The following is a 26160-nucleotide window of genomic DNA, read 5'->3' on the forward strand; positions in this document are numbered from 1 at the left end:
AGATACACAATAATATGGTTAACAATTTACTTTTAATAAAAGCTCAATTTCTCCCTTTTTTTTTCAGAGTTCTGCCCAAGATTAAATTAAAAAATTGATTCAATATCAATTTAAAAGTGGATGTGAAAAAAAATTTTTTTTAATTGAATTAGTATGAATTGATTCAAATTGGATATAAAGCAATGCGAATGATTTAAAAAAAAAATCACAGGTACAATATTTTATTGTCCAAGGTAATCGCGTTAATTCAATATTGAAAATAATAATAATGATAGTAAAAAAAAAACTAAAATTTAAACTGAGTGTTTGTAGTAGCCGGATTAAATTCAAAGCATGATGGAGGCTGTGTAGGTGAAGATGATTCCTAAAATAAAAATAAAAATTATAAAAATTATCAATGCATTGTATGCTATATATTACCTCTGAGAAATATCTCTCAATGATATCAAATGCAACTTTGTAAATTTCAACACTTTCATGATTTTGAAGTTGTTCGATTTTATCAAGTCCTGTAAATATTAATTAATAAATGCATTAAAATTAATAACTAACTCATAGAAATGACATATAAAAATATGAAATTACCTTCACATTCTTCAATCAAATTAGCTAAGGCATCAACATCAGGACCAGCAATTTTAAGCATATTTTGTAAGCCGTCCAAAACGACTTGAATAACTTGACTATCTTGACAAGACAATAGAGCGCAAAGAGGAGCTACAACACCTGCACTGATAACACATTCTACTTGTTGACTATTTCCACTGATAGTTAAATTAGTAATTGCCCACGCTGCTTCTTTTTGTGTTTGGAATTCACTCTAAAATTATTATAAAAATATAATACATAATAATATATAAAACATACTTATTAGTTATTATCATAGATTTAAATAAATAATATTATAGACACCTAATGCCAATGCAATCATTTATTACTTATTATATTAATTTAGAATCAGTTATTATTAGCTAATGGTAGCAAGACACAATAGTTATTTACCACTTTCTTTAGTCACAATGCGCTACTAATGAGCAGAATCTAAACTTAAGATAATGAATGATTGGATTATTGTTACTTATCTATAGTATACTATACCCAAGTTAATATTAAAAACCCCGGACTAAGATATAATGGACTGGCATCGTCATGGTGAGGGGGGTAGGTAGAGTATTATATAGTCTGTAGTTTAAAATTAAATTACTATGCGCGCTAGTAACAGTTAAGGTCTTATAATACATGATAACACCAGTCATTTGAGGTCCGTCAAAATTATTTGGATGCCAGTCCATTATATCTTAGTCCGTGTTAAAAACTAATCTTATCACCTTTGATAGATGTGTAATTATTTTTGGTATTAGCCCAGCATCTATGACAGCTTGAACTTGAACTTGATTTCCAGCAGTAACATTTGAGAGAAACCAAACCGCTTCCTACAAAAAAAAAAAAAAATAATTAGTTAAATATTCTATGGGCACGTAACAAATAAAATTCATTGTATTCATAAGATATAAAAAGAAAATCAAATATTTTTTTCAAACTAATAATAACAAAACATATTTAAATAAATACCTTGCATATTTTTTCTTTTGAATGTGAAAGTAAAGCTGGGAAATGACATAATGCACCAGCATCAAGAACTATTTGTGTTTGTTCATCAGTTCCTGTAACAATATTTCCTATTGCACGTAATGCTGCTGTTTGCACCTAAATTTTTTTTAACATTTAATAATTATATTATTATAACTCCAGTTCAAAATTATTTTTAAATTAACAAACCTTCACTTCTTTGTGTGATAATAATGGTATTAGATTAGGTACTATACCACTCTCAATAACTCTTTGAATTTGATCATTTCCTCCATCTGTCAAATAACTAATAGCCCAGACAGTATCAACAAGAATCTTTAGAAAAAATGTATAAAAATTATTAAGTGTTATATTACTGAAAATAATTTTAGTTAACTATAATTACATTAATATCTTTATTATTAATCAAATAATTAAGAGCAGGAAGAAGTTCATCTATAACATGTTGTGCCGGAGGAGGGTCTTTATTTCGACACAAGTTAACAATAACCCATGTGACATTCCGCATAAATGTTATTGGTATAGCTGGATTGATAAAGAGAAGTAACCTTGGCACAACACTCAAACTTATAACATAGTCACGTAGTTGCGGACCATCACCAATAATATTTCCTAAAATTATACAAGATAAATTATAAATTTTAGATTTAGTTAAAAAAAAACTGAATAAATAAAATTAAAAAAATACCTAGTGCCCAAACTGCTTGTTCACAAACTGTCTGATTAGTTGAATTTAATAAATTTAAAAACAATGGAACAGCTCCTGCTGAAACAACTGCCTGCGTTTGTAGGGATGTACCACTTGCAATATTAGTTAGAGCCCACGCTGCTTCAAACTGTAATGTTGGGCTAAACAAAAGTTATAAATAAATTATTTGAGTATAATGAAATATATTTTTACAGTATAACAAACTAATATATTAATTATTATAAGATTTACTATTTATAAGATTTTATTTAATTAAAAATAATTGTATGTATAAAATATATGCATCTATATAAATATTAAATATATAATGATTACATGATAATGACTAATAAAATTACTATATAAATAAGTAAATTATATACAGATACATTTTTCAGCAAGAAATTTATATTTTAAGAGTTTGTGGTATAAATGGCATACAATTGACCTTTTCTACATGAATGTTGAATTCTTTAGTTTAACACTGCTCAACCAAATGTATAAATAATATAAAGTGAATCATTACTATTAAGTTTTTAATAAAATCTATCATTTGATTATTTGCAAATAATTTATGTAGATTTTTTGGTTCTGTATCATTTATGCACTCTATACTCTGTTCAGCGAGAGAATGCACTGCAGACAAACCAAAAATCAGTTTTTCTGCGCATTTCCTAATGATACCCAGCCATAAGCAAACTAGTTTTGATAGTATAGTGACGCGAGGGGTTGCGCAGAATCGGCGCGTTCTTTCGCTAGACAGACTATACCGATGTACATATAAATATGGTAATTTAATTCATAAAAAAAAGTATACTAATAATTGTGTTTAATATATATTTCTAATTTCAATCATTTATTGAAATGCCACCTGTTAAAAAATGACTATAACAAATAACATTTAAATTCACTTTAAACACTGTATATTTATTTATTGTTATCTTTTTGCAATCAAGCTCATTTTGGACAACTTTCTGGTTTTACCATTGCATTCTTGAAATAATTTTCAAATTATACTAGTTTTGTTATTGTTTATATGAATGAAATCTAAAACTGTTTAATAGTTAAACAACATAGTTCTTAGCTTTTAGCTTATAAGTTATATTATTAATTATTATCTTCTCACAATCATACACAGAAACAAATATTTTATGTATTATTACAATTTTAACATTTATGTGTATCACTTGTAACACAACACTAAAATTCTACAATATGGTTAGTGTTATGTGATACTTTTTGCATTCAACTCATTTTAAATTATAAAAATTATTTTCATTTTGTTTGTTATGCATATATTATCATTATCTATGCATATTTCAGGCTTTAATGATGCATATTTGTAAGCATATAATAGAGTATTTTTTCTATACATAATTCACAGTCTAAAGATTACAAATATAAAAACATTTTGCTTACTTATTATGCTCGTCTAAACAACGAACCAAGATAGGAAGTATTTCACTGTTAATAAGTTCATCTATTGGCGGATTGCGATCAGATGATAACAATTTCCTTGCAGATTGTATGGCTTTAAGTTGAACATCAGGAATAGTACTACCAGCTTCTTCAACTAAAGCACGTAGATCATGTTCAGTTAATGGTTTTTCCAAGTCTAAATCATCTGAAAATTAATAAAAATACCTTATACATTTTTAGATTGCAACATATATTATAATTATTTACCATTCATTACTTCACCGACATTTCTGCGTTTCATTAACTCTTGTTCTTGCTTGTTTTTTCTTAGCCCCACAGTTGCCTCACTCCTAATTCTTCGCCTTTCCTGTAATTAAGTGTAATATTTGTAATACATAAACTATTTTATTTGATACATTTGTTTTTAAATACACATTATATGGAAGCATTGTATAAAATCATTAGGTACATTTCTATAATTATTGTAATGAATGGGTAACTAAATTATTTTTTCAACTTTGGGTATCGGTTTCTTGTCAAATATGTAGTTTAGTGTATTGTATCATAACCAAAAAAGTAACTTAAAAAATCATACTACCAATATTTATAAGCATATTTATTATTATCAGAGATGAGTTAAATTTTAATTGTTTATAAATAAAATTCGAACTAAATTTTTTTTGAAAACAAATCTATTTTTAACTTGAAATTTCAATAAACATCTTGAAATTATGAACTTTAAATTTAGGTTTTTAATTCATTTTAATTTTTAACAAAAATATATCTTGTTTTAACTACTAAAAAGTTAAAATGTTAATTATTAATGTTCTTGGTAACTATTAGGTACCTACACAATTGAATGGATTAAAAGTAAATTATTACTTCTAATAATATTTATATCAAATATGATTTTTTTCAAACTTTTTGAGTTTCAAGTTATTTTTCAACAAATTTTGAATTATTCAAACTTCTAAAACTTCAGGGAATTTGAGAATTCAACAGTTTTGAGGACCCATCCTTATTTATTATAATGCCAAATTGTATTAACAATCACTAAACATTTAATGAATCAATATCAGAGCTTCCAAAAATATAATTTAGGAAGCTCTGATATTGGTTCATTCAATTTTAGTAAACCATTAAATTAATTAATTTTGTTTGCAACTCTGCATCAAAATAACAAAATTATATATAGTTATTACATATTCCAGTGATGACAAAGCTCCTAAAAATATGAAATAGAGTTATACAAAGTTACACAATAATTTAAATTGATTGTGTACATTTTTTTTTAATTTTAAACGTTTTAAAAAAAAAAAGTTTTAAATGTATACCTATATATTATATATGTATATATTAATAAGAGGTTATGCAAAATTATCATGTTGGTAAAATTAATATCAGATAGGTTGAAAATATGTTTCAACATGAGAGAATAAGGAAATATATCTCCCCCTTGACCTCTTTTTTTTTTAGCTATTTATATATAATTATAGTATTGTTTTTTCCATTTATTACTCTATTAGTAGGAAATAAAATGCTAAGATGTATGGCCTCGACAATTTAAGTCATATCTTAAAGAAATTCTTAATACCCCACTGATCACTGATACACATTATTACTCAAGAAATGGAATAACGCACACTGACACACTGTTACTTTTTATTGAGTGTTCCAACATCTATAAAAATTACTAGATAATTAAACATAAACTTTTAATGTTTTAAACCGGTTATTGAATAATTTTTTACCAAATGTGATATACTGATATACATGTTAAGATATGTTTTAAGTACTAGATTTATTATTTAAATTTTTTTTAATATGGTGTACTTAAATAATAAGAAAATAACATCAAAATTTAAAAAAAACTTGTGCTTCAAATGATTAAACCTAACTATTAAGTGGTATTTTAAATATAAAATAATTTATAAATATCATAAGTATGCTGACTAAGTTGCATAACAGATTTATTAATTTAAGGTATACTAAAATTAAATTGAAAAATAATAGCCATTTTAAATTATGTTAAGAAGACGGTTGGTTCACAGTATTTAATTTAATGTTTAGTGGTAATTTACCCAATACAATATTAGTGTTTGAAAAAACCTCAATGTTATTATAATTTGTTAAATAAATAAAAAAATTATGATAAAACTGTTATCAAATGTTATTTTACCAGCTGATTATTTAAACCTATTACCATCTAACCTTTGAAATCACTGGTTAACAAGATATATGCACAATATTGTGCTCTTTGTGAAATAATTCACTATAAGAATCAATTAGGTTTGTTAAAAGACAAATATAAAAAACAAAATTGTGAATTAATGATTTAATTTTAATGATACAAGAATAAATATGATAAGAAAACATTTTTCATAGAAATATTTTCAATTAGTTTTCAATGATACAATAAATAATATTCAGAATTTAACATAGATAAACCTTAATGTTTAAAGCAGTTATGTAATACAATTGGGGTATACTGGGTTTGTGGATCAATCATTTCATTGTAAATTTGGATGTTTTTTTAATAATTGTTTATTTATTTAGTATACCTATCTAGATGTATTTCAGAGAATATTTCAACCACTGAACTAATAAAAAGTATATTTTATAGTTTTATATTAACATATATATAAATATTATACTCTTTGTAAATAATTAATTTAGGAAGGTTAAGAATAATATAATATAATTATAGAAAAAATGCAATAACCCAATTTTAACTACCATGTATTGTTACATAGTAACACAAAAATAATTAGATATGAAAACAAACTATAGCTACAGTAATTATTAAATTAAAAGTAACACATAATTTCTGTAGGTAGGTAAGTACAATAAATAATTAATCAATTGAAATGTAAAGCATTTTTTTGTATGAAAAACATTCATTGAGGTATCACTAGATGCATGTTAAATTCAGCTTCTTTAAAAGATTTTACCTCAAATTTTACAATATCTTTTATTTTGAATTTTTATTTACCCAGTAGTATAATTTAAGTTTTGTAAGTATTAAAGTACCTAACATATTATACTTAATATTTTTGATACTGATCATATTTATAGCTTTATAGGTATCTGTGTGGAAAAATATCAACATACAACTTGCAGTACAAGTCTTGCACACATATTAAATAATATTAATTATAGGAAACGCTGATAAACAATTAGTTATTTAATTGTTAAACTAAGTTACAATACATTGAAAAATAGGTGCTGGTGATATCAATAAGTGTATTTTGCATATATTAACTATGCCTACTAAATAACACCAATCAGTGAACGTATTAATTACTGATTTTTCCTGATTTAGAAGTTATATCAAAAAGAAAACTTACCACAGAAAATTTAAGTTATTATTTATTACACAAGCATGAAGCATGAGGTTTAAGAAATTAAAGTAATTTAACAATATTTAGATTTGCCATTAACACATATTAATATAGCCATCGAAATTGAACTGTTATATTGTATTATAACATTATAAATAAAGATAAAATCATAAAGTGCCTATTTTTATCTAGATAATATGAAATTATTAAGAAATAGAAGAAAATATATACATAACCTATCAAAAACCATTTAGGAACTGTAAATAATATATTGAATTCTATATTTTAAGTAATTATATAGGGTACACATGTACATGAAAATACAAATTGGAAAAATATTTTTTAAGAGGACTCCATACTCGCATAGGTCTTCGTCTTACAAGTACGTAACATGGCAAATTTACGCTCAGATCACTTTTAGCTCCGTTAGTTTAAAAATTAAAGTGAATTGACCTATTATGAAACTTGATGGTGAGAACATTATCTGTGTTCGTAAGATGGTTTTTTACGAACATAATGTTCTTACCATCAAGCTTCATTGTAGGATGATTCACTTTAATTTTTAAACTAACGGAGCTAAAAGTGATCTGCTGAGCGTAAATTTGCCATGTTACGTACTTGTAAGACAGAGACAACATATGTGGGTATGAAGTTCTCTTAAGTACAATGCAAAGCTGATAAAGTATAAATAAATAATAATTTAATTCCCCATTTTAATTCCATCCTTACAAATGTTTACTATGTAGCATATTAATAATAAAGATTGTCCTAGGTGATATTGTTAAACCTCATGATACCTACATTCTACTAAATTAATAGATTCTAGATAAATATTTAAATATAATTTCTTCGACTATAAAAAATGCTTTTAATTTTTAAGGCATCTATGTATATATATATATACATATATATATATATAGAAGGTATAACAAGGTTTGACAAATTTCCATTACAAATGTTACTATATTTGTTAAATAGTCCAGTTACACCCTGTATATATCTTATGAACTGTAGAAGAATAATTTGTTTTTATAATTACCTAACATTTAATTTAAACAAATTTTTAGTCAATACACATTGAAAAAGGGCAAAATTAAATGGCCAGATGGTAAATATGTACTCACCAAGATTTACTACTCTTGTCTATAGCCATAACACCTAGTGAAGACAATAAATGTCTAATCATGGGCTGCATTAAGTGTTTCAGTGTTATCTTACATAGTAATCTAAACCGCAGCTTACACTCTTAAATATACTAGCAATTTAAATAAAGATTCGATTATAAACCATCACCAAAGAATTCACATGATATTGAGAAACAATGCTTTTTGACACAAAATGACATTTAAATAACATGCACTACAAATAAAGCAAACACTCAACAAAATTAATGTTTTTGAAAGAATTAACTAGGGGAAACCAAGAATAGTAAAATTGATCTAAACTTGATTTGCATACAAATACGATGTTATCCAAGATCAGAAAGAATATAAAAATTGAACCTATCTCGAACAATATTTTACTTCTATTGAAAATTTGTACAAATTGAGTTACTGTTGTGTTTAATCGGAACACTTGACTACTGTACTTACGATTTCGGTTTTGCCTCTATGTTTGAAACTCTGGAGCCGATGACCGGTTACTTTGTCGTCAGACATGTTGATCGTTTAATGAGTACTGAGTGTAGTAGTGTACGATTTTTGTTATAGCGACTGTTAAAAAAACGGTGGCGGCGACGGTGATAACAATGCAGTTTGTGTGATTATTATTCGGCGAAACGATCGGCCGTGCGACGACAAGTGAACTGTTGTAGTACTGATATTAATTTAATAAATAACGAGGACGACGATGACGGTGATGCTGATGTACTGTGGTAAACGGTAAACCGCTCGGCGGACGTCTGCGTGTCAGACACGGCTGTAGTGGCAGGCGATGCGAGATTATATCAAATAATAATAATTATTATTATTATTACTACAACTACTACAGGTATTGTTGTGTATAATTGTCGTCGTCTGGTGGCGCGGGCTGTAATGTGTTGCGGTGCGGTAAAAAAAAAAAAAAAAACAGTACGCTATCGTGGAGACGGCTATGCGATCCGCATGTTTCTCTCCGGTCCGGCGGAATAGGGGACAAAAAAAAAAGAAAAAGAGCGCAAAAAACCAAATAAAAGAAAAAAAAGATCACAACACATACATATATATATATATATATTAATGCGTCTATGTGTGTGTGTGTGTGTGTGTGTATAATATGTTATGCGCGCGTAGCGTATATGTTATTACGTTACGTGTATGAAGTTGTGTACAAGTTTCGTCGTAACGCGGATTAAACGGATTCGTCTTCGCGTCGTCGGCAGCTGAGACGCGAAGGGAGGAGCGAGTGCGCCACCGAAAACTCCCCGCTCCGCGACCCTTTTGCACCGGGACAGATGGCATTCCGTTGAACAGCTGATGACGACCGTTGTCGGCGTCGTCGTCGTCACTCGTTATTCGTCGGATGCTGAGGCGGCGGCGGCCGTATTGCCGTAAGTCGTAACTCGTCGTCGACGACGCGATCGTATGAGAAAGGTACTTGAAAAGAACGTACGTTGTTTTTTTCGCTCTTTTTGCTTTTGAATAATTCTATTAAATTATTATTAATATTAATCGTTCTAACTGATATAGTGACGATACGCATACGAGTAAATATAATTAAAAAACCATGCTAGGGTCTAGGTTCGATTTTCTGGCTAATTGGTGTGTAACTGTTGATAATTTGTTTTCAATCACCTATATTCTCTCTTTACACTCGCCTCCATACAATCAAAATTCAAATCGATGCGATATCGCCGTTCGTTTGTTAATTGTTATTAGTAGATTTTACCGTTGATTATAGTCACGGACTAAGATAAATACGTATGCGAGAAATTCTATAATCATTAATCAATGATTTTACCCATTTGTATAATATGATTAATAAATAAGAATACCTACTGATAGAACTGTGTTAATGGTCAGTAGATGTCTTTATTCTTTACGACTAAACTTCTTCATTACTCCTTGTGAAATTAATTAACTATAATATCATACTATCAACTATTACTTTAATTTTAGTAAGACCGATGAGCATTCAAGTTGAAATGATGTGGTTGAGGAACAAAATTACTCAATAAATATGGCGGGCTAATCTTTAACGTCAATTTCACTTGACATCGAATTTAAAAATGTAATTGTTTTTTTTTTTTATATAGAAAATTGGTTTTTTTTTTGTTTATGGAGACATGAACATTTTTCGCTACAGTTTATTAATTATTCCAGAGTAATTTATTATAGTATGGTATAATAATTAATAATACATTATAAACATGTTTCGTGTATCTACTTTATTAATGAAAAATGGGTAAGTATGATTTCGATTCGATCGAGTCAACGAAAGTTATAATCAAGTGTCAGTGACAAATAACAATAATTATTATATTGTTAACTAATTTACCATTTTTACCTAAATGCATTGATTAAGTATACTTAATTAATGTAAATGGTTTATATGTTATTTTAGGTACTTACATCATCATCGTAATAGTCTACACTGAAGTTTGGTTTTTCGTCGGCCATTTCCATTGGATATTTAGATATTATATTCTAAAAAATAAATAAATAAGATAAATCAAATACATTTTACAGAAAGATAATAATTACTAATTATTAATAGTATAATAACACGAAGATAATAAATATAAGTGTTAAGGTTTCGTCATTGATAACTTATGGATGCGGGCATTGAGGTATTATTTATAAGTCTTTCATAATTTTACCATACCTATATTGTTAACAGTAAAATAATTACATCTCTTTTATTTTCAGTTTATCACTATTTTTAAAAATTAAGTGTCAATATAAACGTTTGTTTCTTTATCGCTGAAAAGCATCTATGTGAGTGAGAACCATCGTTGCTCTCTTTGTTATGCTGACCAAAAAGCGTATGTTTAATGTAGATAAGAATTCCATGTGTTTAATATCAATGGTTTATGAATAGCGAATAGAGATGATCTATGGATGTTATATTGTAAAAAGTAAAGTATATTGAGTATATAAATGGACGATATTGTTAAAAATATTTATTCGGATAATATTGTAATACAATTATTAACCAATGACAGGGTCACTTAGTTTTTTTTCACTGCTTAGTCTGTAATTATAGTAAGTACGCAAATACGCAAATACGCAATGCTATAGATTAAGTTATAAAATTAATAATAATAATTTGGGTTTACATGTACTATATAATTTTACACAGTTTTCCACGGTTATGCTAATAATTGAAGAATTTGGGAGCCAATTTCAATTTGTCTTTTTTATTTGTAATTTTGGGCATTAAACATGAGTATCATAGAAATATTTAACAAAAATTCATAATATGTTTAACTATATTTAATATTGGTTTGTCATAACTCATAAGACTATAGGCGTAAATTGGGGGGAGGACTTTTTTTAATTTTTCAAGAAAATTAAGGTTATTTATTAGAGAAAATTATAAAATGTAAAACATAATTCCTAATCAGGATATCCGATATAAGTATGTGTTATGACGTTATGTGAACATTTAAGCTTCATGTATGAATTTTATATTGTAAATTTGTTATAAAATTAAAACGATTGAGTTATACGTTAATATTTTATAACGACTACGATAAAAAGTTATGTATTATACACCGTTAAATAAATAATTTTGAAGTTTTTATATAATAAATGTTACATACAATTGTAAAATGTATATGTAGGGGGTGCGGGGGGCGAATTCCTACTCGGGCCTGTTCTTTGCTTATAATTTTAGCCCTCCTTCTAACAAGGAAAATTTTACGTCTATGCATAAGACATATATTATGTCATACACTCATACTACTTTACTATAATTGGTAAGCATTAAAAAAATATCGAAAGCATCAAGCTAGTGAATGACGGGTGTATGAAGTATAATTTATGTATATACGGAGAATTTGGAACTTAATAAAAAAAGAATTTGTTGAGAAAATTATTCAATTGACGAAAAAGAGATTTTGAGTCGAGACAGCCTATCAGAGTATCCGCCTATATTACTTTGTATATTTGAATATCACCTTTTACCTAATTTATGATATTATTATACAATTAAAACATTTTATTTTATCAGTATATCTTGTATTTAGGAATGCACCTTGACTTGAAACATCATGTTAGTCAGAAAAAACTGAACATTAAGGAAAAAATGAAAAAACTTTATATGGCTGGTTAGGAGACACTTCAAACTGGACCTTACAAGCAAATATTAAAACAGTTATTATACGTAGGTAGCGATAATTAAACCAATATAGACTTACAACTATGGGGTTGTGCCAGTATATCCAGTAGTAATTTAACTAATTATGATAAATCTCAAGAAATAAGGCGCCTCAAACGATCATATTATATGAAATAGTATAAAATGTTAGATTAAAACCGGGGTCCGGGAGTGACAACTTAAATATGTTTTGTAGAGGTATATCTATTAATAATATTTACCCATGTGAGTGTCACCAGTTTCCGGCATTTCCGTCAGTTATAATTTATAGAATTTTAAAGTTTGAGAACTCTTACATAAACATTTTATAATATTATATTTATATTATAATATATTATATTGTTATCAAAACTATGAAAATATATCTATTTTTTTTATAAATTTACAATATTATACAACTAAATCTTGGCAATTTATTACTTTTGAATAATTATATTTAAATGAGTGATTATTCTATAACAAAAGAATTAATTTCATAGGAAATATAAATAAAATATTAAAATGCCTTATCGATGAAAGTCTAATTTTGTTGGTATTTTTTCATATTTTGTCTTAGTATTTTTTTTAATAATTTAAATTAATGTTTATAATATTATTGTATTATTTGTACTTATAAAATAACTAGAAAAAAATCGTGCATAAAGATTTAAATAGTTATACCTAACTACCTAAGTGTATCTATACAATTATTATTTAACTATACGCGTATATAGTGTGTACGAATGTACGGTGTACCTATATAGTCACTATACTCTTACTCTATATATATGGAAATATTATATAGTTACTAAAAAATATAATATTATTAAACCTTTATGTAAGGGTTCCTAAACTTTAAAATTCTATAATTTGTAACTAATGGAAAAAAAGAATGAAGTTTTTTCTAATGTGGCGGAAAAAGATATATGAAAAATAGAAAGTTCATTTTTAGCAAAAATCATCGGCAATACCCATTAATGTATATACACATTTAAAATGTATTGTTAAAGATCATTTAATTATAAAACAAAAATTATCGGTTGATTTAATTTTTGCCAAATACATTGAGTTTATTATATAATATTTATTTTGACGAATTTCAGGTAATAATTTACATGTTAATAATATTTAAATGGACATAAGCGCAGTGGTGTGTCCAGCACAAAATAATTGGTAGGCCAATTTTGATCTGTAGTGTGTGTGTTCATAACTATTAGGGAATATTTGTTCTATCACATGGGATATGAGTATGATAATAATATTCAATAATAAATATTACTAATATTGATAGTAGGTAACATTTTTATTTTTGATAAAAATAAAACCTTAAAAACCAAACAGTCAAATAAAAATTCGGTAGGCTCGGGCTTAATCAGCCTACCCTGTAAACACGCCACTGCATAAGCGATGCGTGTAATAGAAATTTATACGATCTGGTAATAATAGTTATACAGAGTAACAAAATTATTATAATATATTTTCTATATAAATGTACAAAAATTGACAACACAGTTGAATTATATAAATTATTGTTTTTTGCTAACATACCTTGAAAATAAAATAAAAATTCAGTATCCAACTTACGTTATAAATCTCCATATGAATGTAAATCACTAACAGGCGATAGCGAAATTATGTGAATCGGTGAATTATTGACGGTTATTTGAATTTATTTAATATATAGTCACATAGATATAATATTTTATATTATTATTATTAATGCAATATTCAATCAAGAGCATAAGAAATTTCATTGTCTATGGATATAGAATAAGAGGTGTGAGGTAGAAAGAAATTTTTTTTTTTTCGTACTCATTAATACCTAGTGGTTAGTATCTACCTATATACCTTATATTATAAGGTGTCAAACTGTTAACAATATAAAAAAATTAGTTGGCAAACAAAATTTGTAATTACTTGGGCTGGCCTTACCTCAAATTTGTGATATTTGTACATGAACATAATATTATAATATGATTGTATATTTGTATACTATAATACTATAATATATTATTATTATTATTATTGATTAATAGTTAATATGAATATTATATTTATTGTTAGATATAAATTATATAATTATATTTATTTATATTATGTATTGATGTAGGTAAGTATAGGTACTAAATTATTTAGATACTTAGATACCTAATTTCATAAAGTATTCATGGAAGGTAGAGATCGAGGAAGCCGATCAAATATCTCTTATGTTGTTCACCACTTCACCAGTCCTCCAGAAAATTTACTGGAGTTAAAACCCTAAGTATTTTTTTTTACTAGATTGTTTCATATAAACGAATAATCATTTGTCAGCTGTAAACACCAATAGAAACAATAAATAATATTAAATTTAAAAAAAAAATATATAAATCTTTAGGTAGAGTTGTTTGTTTATATAAATAGTTGTTTGACATATTACACATAACGATTTCGTATGCCAATAAACAAAATGTTTTTAAAATTGTAGTCTATTATAGTAGCCTAATCACAAAAATTCATAAATTTAAATTAGGCAGTTAAAAATCTATCTACGTTTTTGTACTTCTGTGCGCTCTATAACAATTAGTTATATACTTATATGTACAGTACTCACTATACCTACACATTATTATTAGGTATAGACCTCCACCATTATAACCATAGTCATATAATATTATATTCGACCTCCACAGAGCTGTTATCAATATTATTGTTTTGATTATAGTGAAAAATGTTACATACTTCACTAATCACAAATTCACAATGTTTTGAAATTTTGAATTGTTCATTTGTATTTACTACTTTGGTGGTACGTACATAATTGGGATTTGTACCTCAAATTCTGTTTCTTGTTATACGTGACTGAACTAGTTGAATCAAGAACGTACATATTTCTCGCCATTGGATGTGGGTAAGACACTAAAATAATTTTTAACTTTTCATTTTTTACACACAAATAATATTTTTGTTGTACATAAATTGAAAATTAAGTGTCTGCTAAAGTATTAAAGAATTTACATATTATATGTATAGTCTAAGAGTAGTCAAATGATACAACTGTATTCTTGGTAAAATAAAATATAACTATGTGTTTCTTAATTAAATTTAACTGACCTTGAACTTAAAAAGTTTGATTTTTCAGTGATAGGTATGAGGACATAATGCTGTTATGTGTTGTCTTTGTCTTAAAAATGTACAACATAGTAAATTTATGTTATGCAAAATCTATTTTACATTGTTGAAAACAACAATGTGAAATCAATTATATTATAGCTTGTTGTGTGCTTGTGTACATATTTAATTTTTTGTTATTAATCTATATTTGACTACTTTAATTATTACTATTTCTAACCAATGATGATTCTTATAAAAATGTTTTTTAATCAATTGAATAAGATTCTATTACTACTAATAAACTTAATAAAATAATAAAATATATTAATGATATAAAATTTGCTAGAAATAAGCTAAAGGTTAGGTTAATAACTTCTATTAATTTAAAGTATTAACATAAAATCTGTAACGACCTCAGTTTCATATAATCAGCTACAATTTTTCCAGATTTAATATTCAGTGAGTTCCGCTTAATGTGATCAGTGATCACATTGGTTCAGATTATATTAATTCTATTAACCAGTTGATTCCATAAAACAACTTTTGTTAATGATGAGTTTATATTTATAAGTATGTTTAAAATTAAATAAATTTAAAATAAAATAAAGGTACTTTCCTGTTATACGAGACTACGGCTATTTTTGCGACTACTTCCTAAGACTACCTCCGTTATATAAGACTACCGCGGTTGTTTTGTGAAACACCACAATCCTGTTATCTAAGACTACCAAAATTTGCACACTTTCCTATAATCACAAACGGTAGTTTTATTTAATTTTTATATTTGTATAATGCACTCGCATAATTAATTCTTTGATATTTTAGTAGATATTGTTGGTACTTGGGATGGCTATATTCGAATTATATGTATAAAAAAAGAATTTAAATACCCAGTAATCATTTGTAATGTATTTTACACAACACACGCTACCTATTTTCACATTACTTAACGAAACTACCTATTTTTGTTTGTACTTGAGAATCTTTTAATTTCATTTTCATATTAGCCTGAAATTAAAATCCATACTCAGTTAATATAATATATACATGATTTTTAATTATTTAAAATTAAATAAATAATAATGTGTGTATATTGTACCTATAACTTTTGGAACAACTGAAAAGTATAATTTTCGACATATTTTTTAATAGCTCCTTTTAACTTTTTCAAAAAAATTCTTGTTTCTTTTTAGTGAAAGTTTGAAATACCATTAAAACGATAAGAATGTTCTTAAAAATGATTCAATTATCCGGTACTTGGTGATTCTAATAAAATATTACTTAAACATTAGTTACATAAGATCTGGTTTGGGTTATACAATTTTGATTCCAATTAACGGTTGATTCTTTAAACCAGTGATCACATTAAGTGGAACTCACTGTACCTCATTATCTTAGTTAACTTATTTTCTATGTCCTTAAATATTACTGATGTTCTAAATTAATTAAATAGTATTACTTATGAAACCAGCCTAAGCCTAGATATGATTCTAAATATTTTCTTTAGAAATTGTAAATTTGTATTAGCAGTTAACTTGTTATATCTATTTAATCTAGCTTTATCTCTGATTCTTTTCTATTTCTTGAAGTCTAGTTTTGTTAAGCCTATATTGAATGCTGGTGATGTAACTAGTATAATAAATTATCATCCAAATTGTATTTTAATAAATAGTATCAAAAATGTTTGAATCAATTATATAAAAAAAGATTAAACAGATGTTTTCACCATTAGTATGTGTTTTCTTGTACAGTTTTATTAACAGTATAACATCAGCTACTAAAAAAAATCAATACATTTTTCAAAAAATTATAATAGATAATTCTGCATAATATTAATAGAATTCCTTTGTTATTTACACAGATTTTTGTAAAGCTTTTAATTAGGTAAATCATACTATACTTATATCTAAACTTCATTATTTCAATATTCATGATGTTTTACATGTTTGATTTCATCCTACATATCAAACGGGTAACAAATGGTGATATCATTATAACTTATGGATTTGAAATTTGAATACTTAGTGTAATTGATTTATATTTAGTAATATATGGCAATATATGTTTAAATTTAAATATTAAAATTTATACATTTATATTATTATCTAAATCTTAGGATTCACTTCTCAGTCTTAACATGTCGAGAAGTTCTTAATATCAGTGATTTTGCTGTAAAATTTAATTTTACTCTTTCTTTCAATAAGTATTATTGGTAAATATATGTAGCAAATCTTCTATAATATTTATTATTAAAAACTATAAAGACTTCACTAATTCTGTTCCTCTTAAAAATAAATTTACTTCTTTAGTTCAAGCAAAATAGTTATTGCCTATTGGTGTATAATAGAATAAAAATAAAAATAATTAAGTTTCAATTTTGATTTGCAGGAATAAGAACTGGAATAATTATGAGTAAGTATTCGAGTGATTCAAACTCGCGTGACAGAACTAGAAGTTATAGTCGTTATTATAACCAAAGGCACAGGTGAGCGTCACCACTTTTTAATTTAAAACTTCACAACTTAATTTTTCTTGTAGTATTGACTGATTAATAATTTCTATTTAAATTTATATATTATATTTCTTCATTAATGGTAATTATAATTTTTTTTATCTGTACAATAACTTTAAAAAAAATTTTAAAAGGTATCTTATGGGTTTTAATGATTTAATTATTTGATAAATAATGTATTTGATTAATTTATTAAAATTTTTAGATATTATCAAAAGACAAATGTATACAGACACTAACATTAAAATAATATATTTTTAAAGAGTTATTTATTTTTTGCTTATTACATATCAATTATTATATGTTCACAGCATTGTGATATGCAATAAATATTATCATAATTTAAAATTTAGTATTTATTATAATATTTCCTTTTATAAAATATAAATATCATATTATTTTTTGAATACAAAATTAAAAAAATTGAGATTCCATACCATTAGGCAATGCTATTAAATTAAATTAATATCAGTATTCATTAAATATTCTTCATGAAGGTATTAAGTAGGAACTTATTATATTATACATATTTATATATAAATTTATATTTTAATATTTATCAATATGCTCACCAGTGTCAAGCTTGATAAGTTTTAATAAGTGGAAAACAATGAAATATTTGTGTAATTTACTAGTGTCCCGTATACTTTTTCACAATAAAATTTGTATTAATATTTAAATGCGTATATGTATTATTATTGTAAGTAACAATACAATAAATTTGTATAACCACACATAATCTAACCAAATATCCTTTTTACCTCAATTTTTTAAAGTATTAATTTTTTTCCATTAACACATTTTATCTTATCAGTGGTGTATTTGCGGAAAGGGAGAGGGGTATGAGGGGTAGATCCTACTGTTGGTATTTTTTTTACTGGTAGGTTTAATAATTTCATACGTGTGTTTTATAAATACAGAATAAAATTATTGAAAACTACACTTTATTATAATATTGAATATATTAAGAATTTGGAAATATTTTGGTTGATGCCCGTAGTCCATACACGACTTACTGCTAAATATGTAAATGATTGAAAACAATTGGTATTGTAAATCGTAAAATGCTGTCAATCGTCATTATTCTCAATAACGATCCGGCTATTATCATGATTTTAATAATAAGCGTTTACCGTTTGGTTGCTGTTTCAAAAAATATTGCAAGGCGAAAGCATGTATATATAAATAGGCATTCTAAACAATATATTCCAATAATTATATGAAGTATAAATAATAATCAAACTTAAACAGTAAAATATTGAAATATTTTATTTTTAATCCAGCATTATAATTCACTACTCATTATAGTTGAACACTCGGGCTAGTGCCAGTACCAAATTTCCACATAGGCAAACTCCTTTTTTTTTTTAAAGGTAGCTGCCTAGCAGCCTTTACCTTCCCGGAGCCTAGGCTCCGGACTAAGTACCAAAAAAAGGGCTCTTCATTAGTAGCTGCATTGAGAAGGCACTGAGACCCTTAAATTCAGAGCATTGGCTGGTAAACTATTTTTTACTAATTTTGTCCTACATATAAATTTGTAAATTTATCAATAGGTATTTTATAATATATCCATTTTATAAAAAATTAATTGAATAAACCTATGAACAATAAATCTTCAAAACATAAGAACAGATTTATATATTTATGTATAGGTATTTATTGATAAAAAGTATATAAATGTTTAACATTTTTTAGAAACAGTGGTGATAAGTGTAACCTGTCTAGGAAATTTATGTTTGCCAACGTATATTCCCCCTTGATAAAATCCTAAATACACCACTGTATCTTATTATTGTATTTATTATGAATTAGTTTAAGATTTTAAATGCATTTTTTAATTTTATTATCAATAAGTTTCTCATAATGAACCTATAATAATACTACCAATGATAATTTACTTAAAAACCAGTTATATTGCATTGTATAATATAATACTTACTAACAGTACCGGATATAGCTAACAGTGCATTATACTGTGATCCTTTAGTTTTAATGTAGTAGGAGCCCTTTAAATTATTGTTATCAAAGTATTATAAGCAATATAAACATAATGGTATAGTACAGTGTGCAGATGACTAATAGAAGTATGATAATATACTATAGACAATTTAAATGGTTAAAAATCTGTTTACCTTAATGACATTTTTTTAAAAGGCCTCGAAATTTTCTTTTGTACCAAAGTTTTAGATTTGACACTGCTCACTGTACATATTTATCTTAACCTGTCATTAAATATAGATATAAAGATAAATAGATTTTATTATAAAATAATTTATTACTAATTTTATTGTCTTGTTTATAAAACTATAAATAGTTATTTTTCCAGTGATTTTGATCAAATATGTTACATTATTATGCTTTAAAAACTTTTTCAAAATTTAATACAATAATAGTGTATTCATAAAAAATAAATATTTTAATATTCATAACTATAATTATTTATACATATACTAGTTACCTATGGAAATTATATTCTCTGAAATAAAAATATAAAAATATAAGTTGTTATGTATTGAAAAATATTGTGTTAAATTTTATGTAATTTATTCTATATTATATAATTAATTAAATCTATTATTTTGTTAATTTTATTACTAACCAATATTTAATTTATAGGTCTTCAAGTTCTTCATCTACAGATAGTTCAAAATATTCAAGAAAAAAACATTCAAGCAGGTCTGGATCAAGGTATTTTTTATGTTAAATATATATATATATATAATTAAAATACTAATTCATTACTTTTTAGTGTAAAATAAGAATAAAAATCTATACTCTCAGTGTTAAAAATTATACTTATGAATAATTTTGATTTATATATACATATTATTTTGATAAATATATAACTAATATAAGTAGAAAAAGCTGTCAAGTAAGTAGCCACTGTTTTCCACAGTAGGTGAATTCTACATTATACCTCGTCATTTTGTAGGTCACTGATTTTTAATATTGATATTAAAGTATTTTATTTTATTAGTATTATTATTATAGGTTGAATTAATTTTTGCAAAAAACATACATTTATTATATTACTGTAATAGTATATATTTAATATTTATATTTCATTATTGTTATCTATAACATTTTTATCAGTATCACTTACCATAGAATGATATGAACAGTTTTATGGTGTATTTGTATAAATAGGGAATAGCTTAAAATTAATTGAAACATTTTTTTAAATGTTATGTATACAAAATTATAACAATGCATATAAAAGTTTTTAAGCCCCTCCTTCACACATGAGGGTATGAAGTCCTCTTAATAATGTATTTATATACCTAATAATATTATATATATTATATACATATAATAGGTGTATAGGTTTTCTATTAGCCATCAGTGGGCCTCAAAGAATTTTTTACAAAATTGGTTGTCCGCACAACTAAAAAGATTGGAAACCACTGGTATAATGTATAGTCTTAATAAACATTTAATAAGATATTTTATGTTTATGTCAATAATATTGAATAATAATAACAGTAAATAATATAGCATAGAAGCTTAAGCTTTATACATAAAACGTTTTAAATCTTAGTAACTTTGATACTTAATTTATTGAATTTACATCATATTCATGAAACTAAAAATAAGACTAATTATTATTTTAATATTTTAATCAAAAATCAGATACCATAAAAAATCGAAGCGTAGACACAGATCCAATAGTTCAACAGATCATTCATCGTCAAGACATAAACGTTCAAGCCGTTCCTACCGGAGAGATGAAAGTCGTTCAAAAAGAAAACATCGTAGAAAAAGTTCATCTACTAGTTATGAATCAAATAATTCCAATTCTTCATTTAAAAATCATCAATCTAAAAGTTCTAAAACATTCAATGACAATGAAAAAAATAAAAAGCTACAAGATGATTTGTTAGTTGGGAAATCTGAAACTATTAACAAAAATGATCATGATGCAAATTGGCTTCAAAAAAATGTTTGTAAGTATATTAGTATGTTGAATAAATATAACTCATTGATAATTTTATAGAACTATTCTTAATTTCTAAGATAGTGATAAATTAATTTTACAGATCTGAAGACACACTAACATTTAAAAAGCTACTTTTATCTTTTGTATAACTTAATACTGCATTTTTTGACATATATTCGATATAGTACAATTTTTTGGAAATTATTTCTTACTCTCGTGAAAAACATTTAATAATTTTAAACATGTTTTCTTATTAATGAAATCATGTGAAATTATATGAATGAAATCAAATAATTCTTAATAGACTACATTTACTTCTCAACAAATTTAAAATATGAACATTACATAAATAGTTTAATATTAGCTATTGTTTTGTACTGTAGTTTATGTGTTTTTTTTTGTATTTTAGTGGATGTTGTGAAAAGAGAAAATTCAATTGAACAGATCAATCAAGAAGGATTTGTTTTTAAAGTTTTCAATCCATCATCTGAACAAAAAGAAGAGGAAACTACAGACAAAATCAAATTTGATGTTCTAAAAATGAATGAAGAAGTTACTAGTACTTTGCCTACAGAAGAATCAACTTTTATTATATGCAATCCAGAAAGATTATTGAATGCAAGGGTATAAAATATTTAATTGTGTATTTATTGTAATATTTTAATGGGTTTTTATTTTTATTTAGTATAAATTACTTACAAAGCAAGAGCGGTGCTTAAGCTGGGCAAAGAAATTATTTGAATCTTACAATCAGTCTGAGCGCAACGGTGGACAATTTAAAGATTAATGTAACTGGAAGTTATTTGTTCAATATTAATCTTTTAAATACCACTAGAATTTGATTTGCAAGTACTACCTTTAAACTATTTTATTAATTTTATTTGTTTTTTTTTTTTAAAAAGATCCAAAGACATTGTATTGAGAAATTATATTTTTGCAAGGATGTTTAAGAAAAATTAAATCAACATTCAATTAACTTTTTTGATATTGTTTATATTTTATTAACTCATTATAACATAGTTCCATCAGTGAAATTAAGCATAAAAATGAATATTTGTGTTTATGAATAAATTTACTCACCTGTAAACATGGAATTAGAAGTCAACTTCTTATGAGTCAAAAGAAGATCAGTTTTTATAAATACTATAGTGAATAAAGTGATAATTTTGTTGTAATTAAATTATTTTTTTTTATATAAAATAATTTTAACTGTTAAGGCTGTTATGGTTTATATTTAACATGTTGAATTAAACATTGTAATATCACAAAAACAGCTGTTAACTGTTTTAATGCAACTTTTTTAATATGTCTAGTTTTTTAAATATAATATATTAACATAAAATACAGTGTATCTTATGTTTTTGTATACGTGGTTTTTAATAATTATAATTCAATAATATAAAATTTTAATAAAACAAAAAAAGAAATATTTCGTTATTTTTTATGGTTATTATTATTATTATTATTTTTTGAAACATAAGCATTTGGTTGTTTTTACAGGAAAATCAATTTTATTTTTATTAATGATTACAACTGTATTTGGTAATGGATTTTAGAAGTGATTTTTTTCTGAAAATGTTAGTCAAATTGTCAATTTTGCTGATTAAGTCCATAATACATTTTTATTTAACTTAAATAATTTAAAAAACCTTAAATTTAAATACTTAATTAAATACTCGAGGTCAATAAATGTACTAGCTGGGTTTGGCAATGAAAAGAAAACTTTCTGAAATTACTATTATATATTTTGATTATTGTATGTAAATATATTTATATATTTATGTTAAATATTCAACAATTTTCAATCAACTAATCTGAAGTTGAAAAAATCTATATGAAAATATTTATGAGAGTATAATTTGTGTACTATTTTAATTTTTCTTGTCTATTACTATTTTTTTTTAATACTAATATTTTAGAATACAGGTCATACTTATTATTTTATTTAGCTGAATAATAGACATTATTGAATCATGCGTTATGATAATATTTTTTGTTGGTACTTTGTTAATTTATAAGAAAAAATGTGTTTTGTAACAATATTATTAATAGATTGCTGGGTAGATACTAAGCAGATATTCTCATTCTTTACATATCAGTATTTTTTTCTATTAAAAAGAAGTTAAAGTGAAATGTATATAATATAACGTATACAATAGTATGTATCATATATGAATAATTGTCTCATTGTAAAATAGTGCAGTATTTATAAGTTAATCAATGGTGTTTAAAGTTTATTATTATTTTGAATTTGAAGTAATATGCATTATATATTTATGTGTTTATTTTAATTAGAGATAAATCAACCAAAAATATTAAGATTCTATCTTAAACAAATGTTTAACATACAATTCATTAAACTAACAGCAATCACAATACAATTATGTGTATATTATTTTATAATAGCTTATGAATATTCCGTTATTATTTTAAACTTGTAACCCTAAATTTAATATAAATAATATTTTATAGTATTATGCAAGTGAAATGATTTACTTCATTCTTAGTTTCTTCTCATTAGTTGAGAGTTTTACTAACGAATAAATGTATGTATTAACTATACTGTGTTTGGTTTTGCTACATATTGATTACAAATTTACAATTGAATAACAATGTTGCTTATAAAACAAAAAAAAATAAAATAATTATAATACAATGAAAATCACAATATATGAAAAATAAATGGCATACTAAGATTATTGTTATAAGCTTAAGAGGACATAGTACCCGCTGTGTTGTCTCCGTCTTATATACGTGAGACAGCAAATTTTCGTTCACCAGTTTCAATATTATTCTGTTGGTTTTGATATTAGAGTGAACTGATTTATTATAAAATTCAAAGGTAAGATTACTTTCCAGGGCCCCACAATCCACCATAGCCTTTTATTAATATTATTATTTTTAAGTAAATTATGATCTTTTTGAAACTGTACATTTTAAAATGATCATAACTTACTTAAAAATAACAATATCTATAAAAGGCTACGTGGGGCCCTGGGTAATAATCTTACCATTGAATTTTATAATAGATTTACTCTAATATCAAAACCATCAATATTGAATCTTGTGAACAAAAATTTGCTATGTCGCACGTGCGTTAAGAGACGGAGACAACATAATATGCGAGTTCTATGTCCTCTTAATTAACCTTTATATTTATTTGAAGTGATATCTTATCAGTTATTATATCTTCTAAACTAATGTTAAATGGCACTTTTTGGAATAATATGTTTCATCACTTATTTTTCAGAAATATAAGACTGTAATATTATACCAGCATAAGGACATGTTTGCTATTTAAATTAATTTAGAAATCGGTGATTATTTTTATAACATTATTTATATAGTTATATTAAATTACTTATATATTAGTTACATCTGTAATTAAATAAACAACTACTTTCAATTTTCCAATAAACAAAATTAACACCAGTATATTTTGTTTTCATACCTAAATGATTTTGGAAATATTTTTCAAATTCACTAACACACTAATTAAATCAGCAATAGTCAATACAATTAATATTTTCTGTGTTAACAAAATTGAAGCAAAACAGTTTTTAAAAGTTTATATTTTATTCTTGTTAACAATGCTCTTTCGGCTGAAAAATTGGCCTCTAAGATAGTTAAATATAATCTAAGTGTAATTACAATATTTGGAAATATTTCCTGCAATGATTTTTTGTAAAATAATTTTATTATTATGTATGGGTACCTTATGTGAATAGATCAAGAATATCTAATATCAATTATTACTACGTATACGCAGGAGCGGATTGCTGAATTTTCTCGGCTCGGGAAATATGGATCAAACTGGCCAATGTGCTGCAAATGTAATTTCTCCCTCCCCTTTTTAAGGTTTAGTCTCACCCTGTAGAATATATAATACTTATAATTATAGCTAACAATTTTGGGTTAGTCAGATGAGGTTAACCTATTCAAACTTGAACTTGAAGTTTGATCTTATTACATTTTTAAATATACCTACACAAAAAATATTCTTAAATATTTTTTAACTAAGTAATAGACATTCAATTTAAACTTTCATTTAATGTTCTAATCCTATGATAGAAATATTAAATACATATTATTTTTCTAACTGTTTATAATATATTGCCTTGTCTTTACTAATTTACTATATAAAAATAATTGACAATTTTCTCCATAATTATCAGTTTTTAGTTTCTTAATTATATAATTAAATTAATAATAATTACATTTCTAAAACATAAATATATTTTAATTCAAGTTGCTCATTATTAAGTACATACACCTTAATAACTAAGTTCTCTAAAAAGCAATG

The 26160-nt window shown here is 25.2% G+C and overlaps 2 protein-coding genes across 3 annotated transcripts; one reads left to right on the forward strand and one right to left on the reverse strand.

Annotated features, from left to right (window-relative positions):
* Positions 1-205: 205 nt before the first annotated feature.
* LOC132924329 (importin subunit alpha-4) lies at positions 206-9169 on the reverse strand. Its single transcript, XM_060988560.1, has 11 exons — positions 8631-9169; positions 3965-4064; positions 3698-3902; positions 2279-2439; positions 1976-2202; positions 1780-1905; positions 1573-1707; positions 1329-1433; positions 586-820; positions 421-509; positions 206-364 (listed from the first exon to the last, which is right to left on the reverse strand). The coding sequence occupies exons 1-11, from the start codon at positions 8694-8696 to the stop codon at positions 287-289; spliced, it is 1527 nt and encodes a 508-aa protein (XP_060844543.1). The 5' UTR covers positions 8697-9169; the 3' UTR covers positions 206-286.
* A 5866-nt stretch (positions 9170-15035) lies between these two features.
* Positions 15036-22834, forward strand: LOC132927363 (serine/Arginine-related protein 53-like). 2 transcript variants are annotated; one of them, XM_060991874.1, is made up of 6 exons: positions 15036-15205; positions 17797-17893; positions 20537-20596; positions 21551-21864; positions 22267-22481; positions 22543-22834. In XM_060991874.1, exons 2-6 carry the CDS (start codon positions 17817-17819, stop codon positions 22642-22644), a joined length of 768 nt encoding a protein of 255 aa, XP_060847857.1. In that variant the 5' UTR covers positions 15036-15205; positions 17797-17816; the 3' UTR covers positions 22645-22834. The 2 variants fall into 2 exon arrangements, with proteins under 2 accessions (XP_060847857.1, XP_060847856.1); XM_060991873.1 differs by having other exon boundaries at positions 15037-15205; positions 20537-20608.
* The last annotated feature ends 3326 nt before the right edge of the window (positions 22835-26160 follow it).

This window comes from Rhopalosiphum padi, chromosome 3 (assembly GCF_020882245.1).
Source record: "Rhopalosiphum padi isolate XX-2018 chromosome 3, ASM2088224v1, whole genome shotgun sequence".
Taxonomy (NCBI): Eukaryota; Metazoa; Arthropoda; class Insecta; order Hemiptera; family Aphididae; genus Rhopalosiphum; species Rhopalosiphum padi.

Bases quoted from the DNA above. Each gene is read 5' to 3' on its own strand.
- LOC132924329 (XM_060988560.1), bottom strand. From the start codon at position 8,696: ATGTCTGACGACAAAGTAACCGGTCATCGGCTCCAGAGTTTCAAACAT. The intron at 2,203-2,278 runs GTATTTTTTTAA...GTATAATTTTAG, and splicing joins ACAAGCAGTTTGGGCACTAG to GAAATATTATTGGTGATGGT. The intron at 821-1,328 runs GTGATAAGATTA...TAATAATTTTAG, and splicing joins TAATTACACATCTATCAAAG to AGTGAATTCCAAACACAAAA.
- LOC132927363 (XM_060991873.1), top strand. From the start codon at position 17,817: ATGAGTAAGTATTCGAGTGATTCAAACTCGCGTGACAGAACTAGAAGT. The intron at 17,894-20,536 runs GTGAGCGTCACC...TTTAATTTATAG, and splicing joins TATTATAACCAAAGGCACAG to GTCTTCAAGTTCTTCATCTA. The intron at 22,482-22,542 runs GTATAAAATATT...ATTTTTATTTAG, and splicing joins AAAGATTATTGAATGCAAGG to TATAAATTACTTACAAAGCA.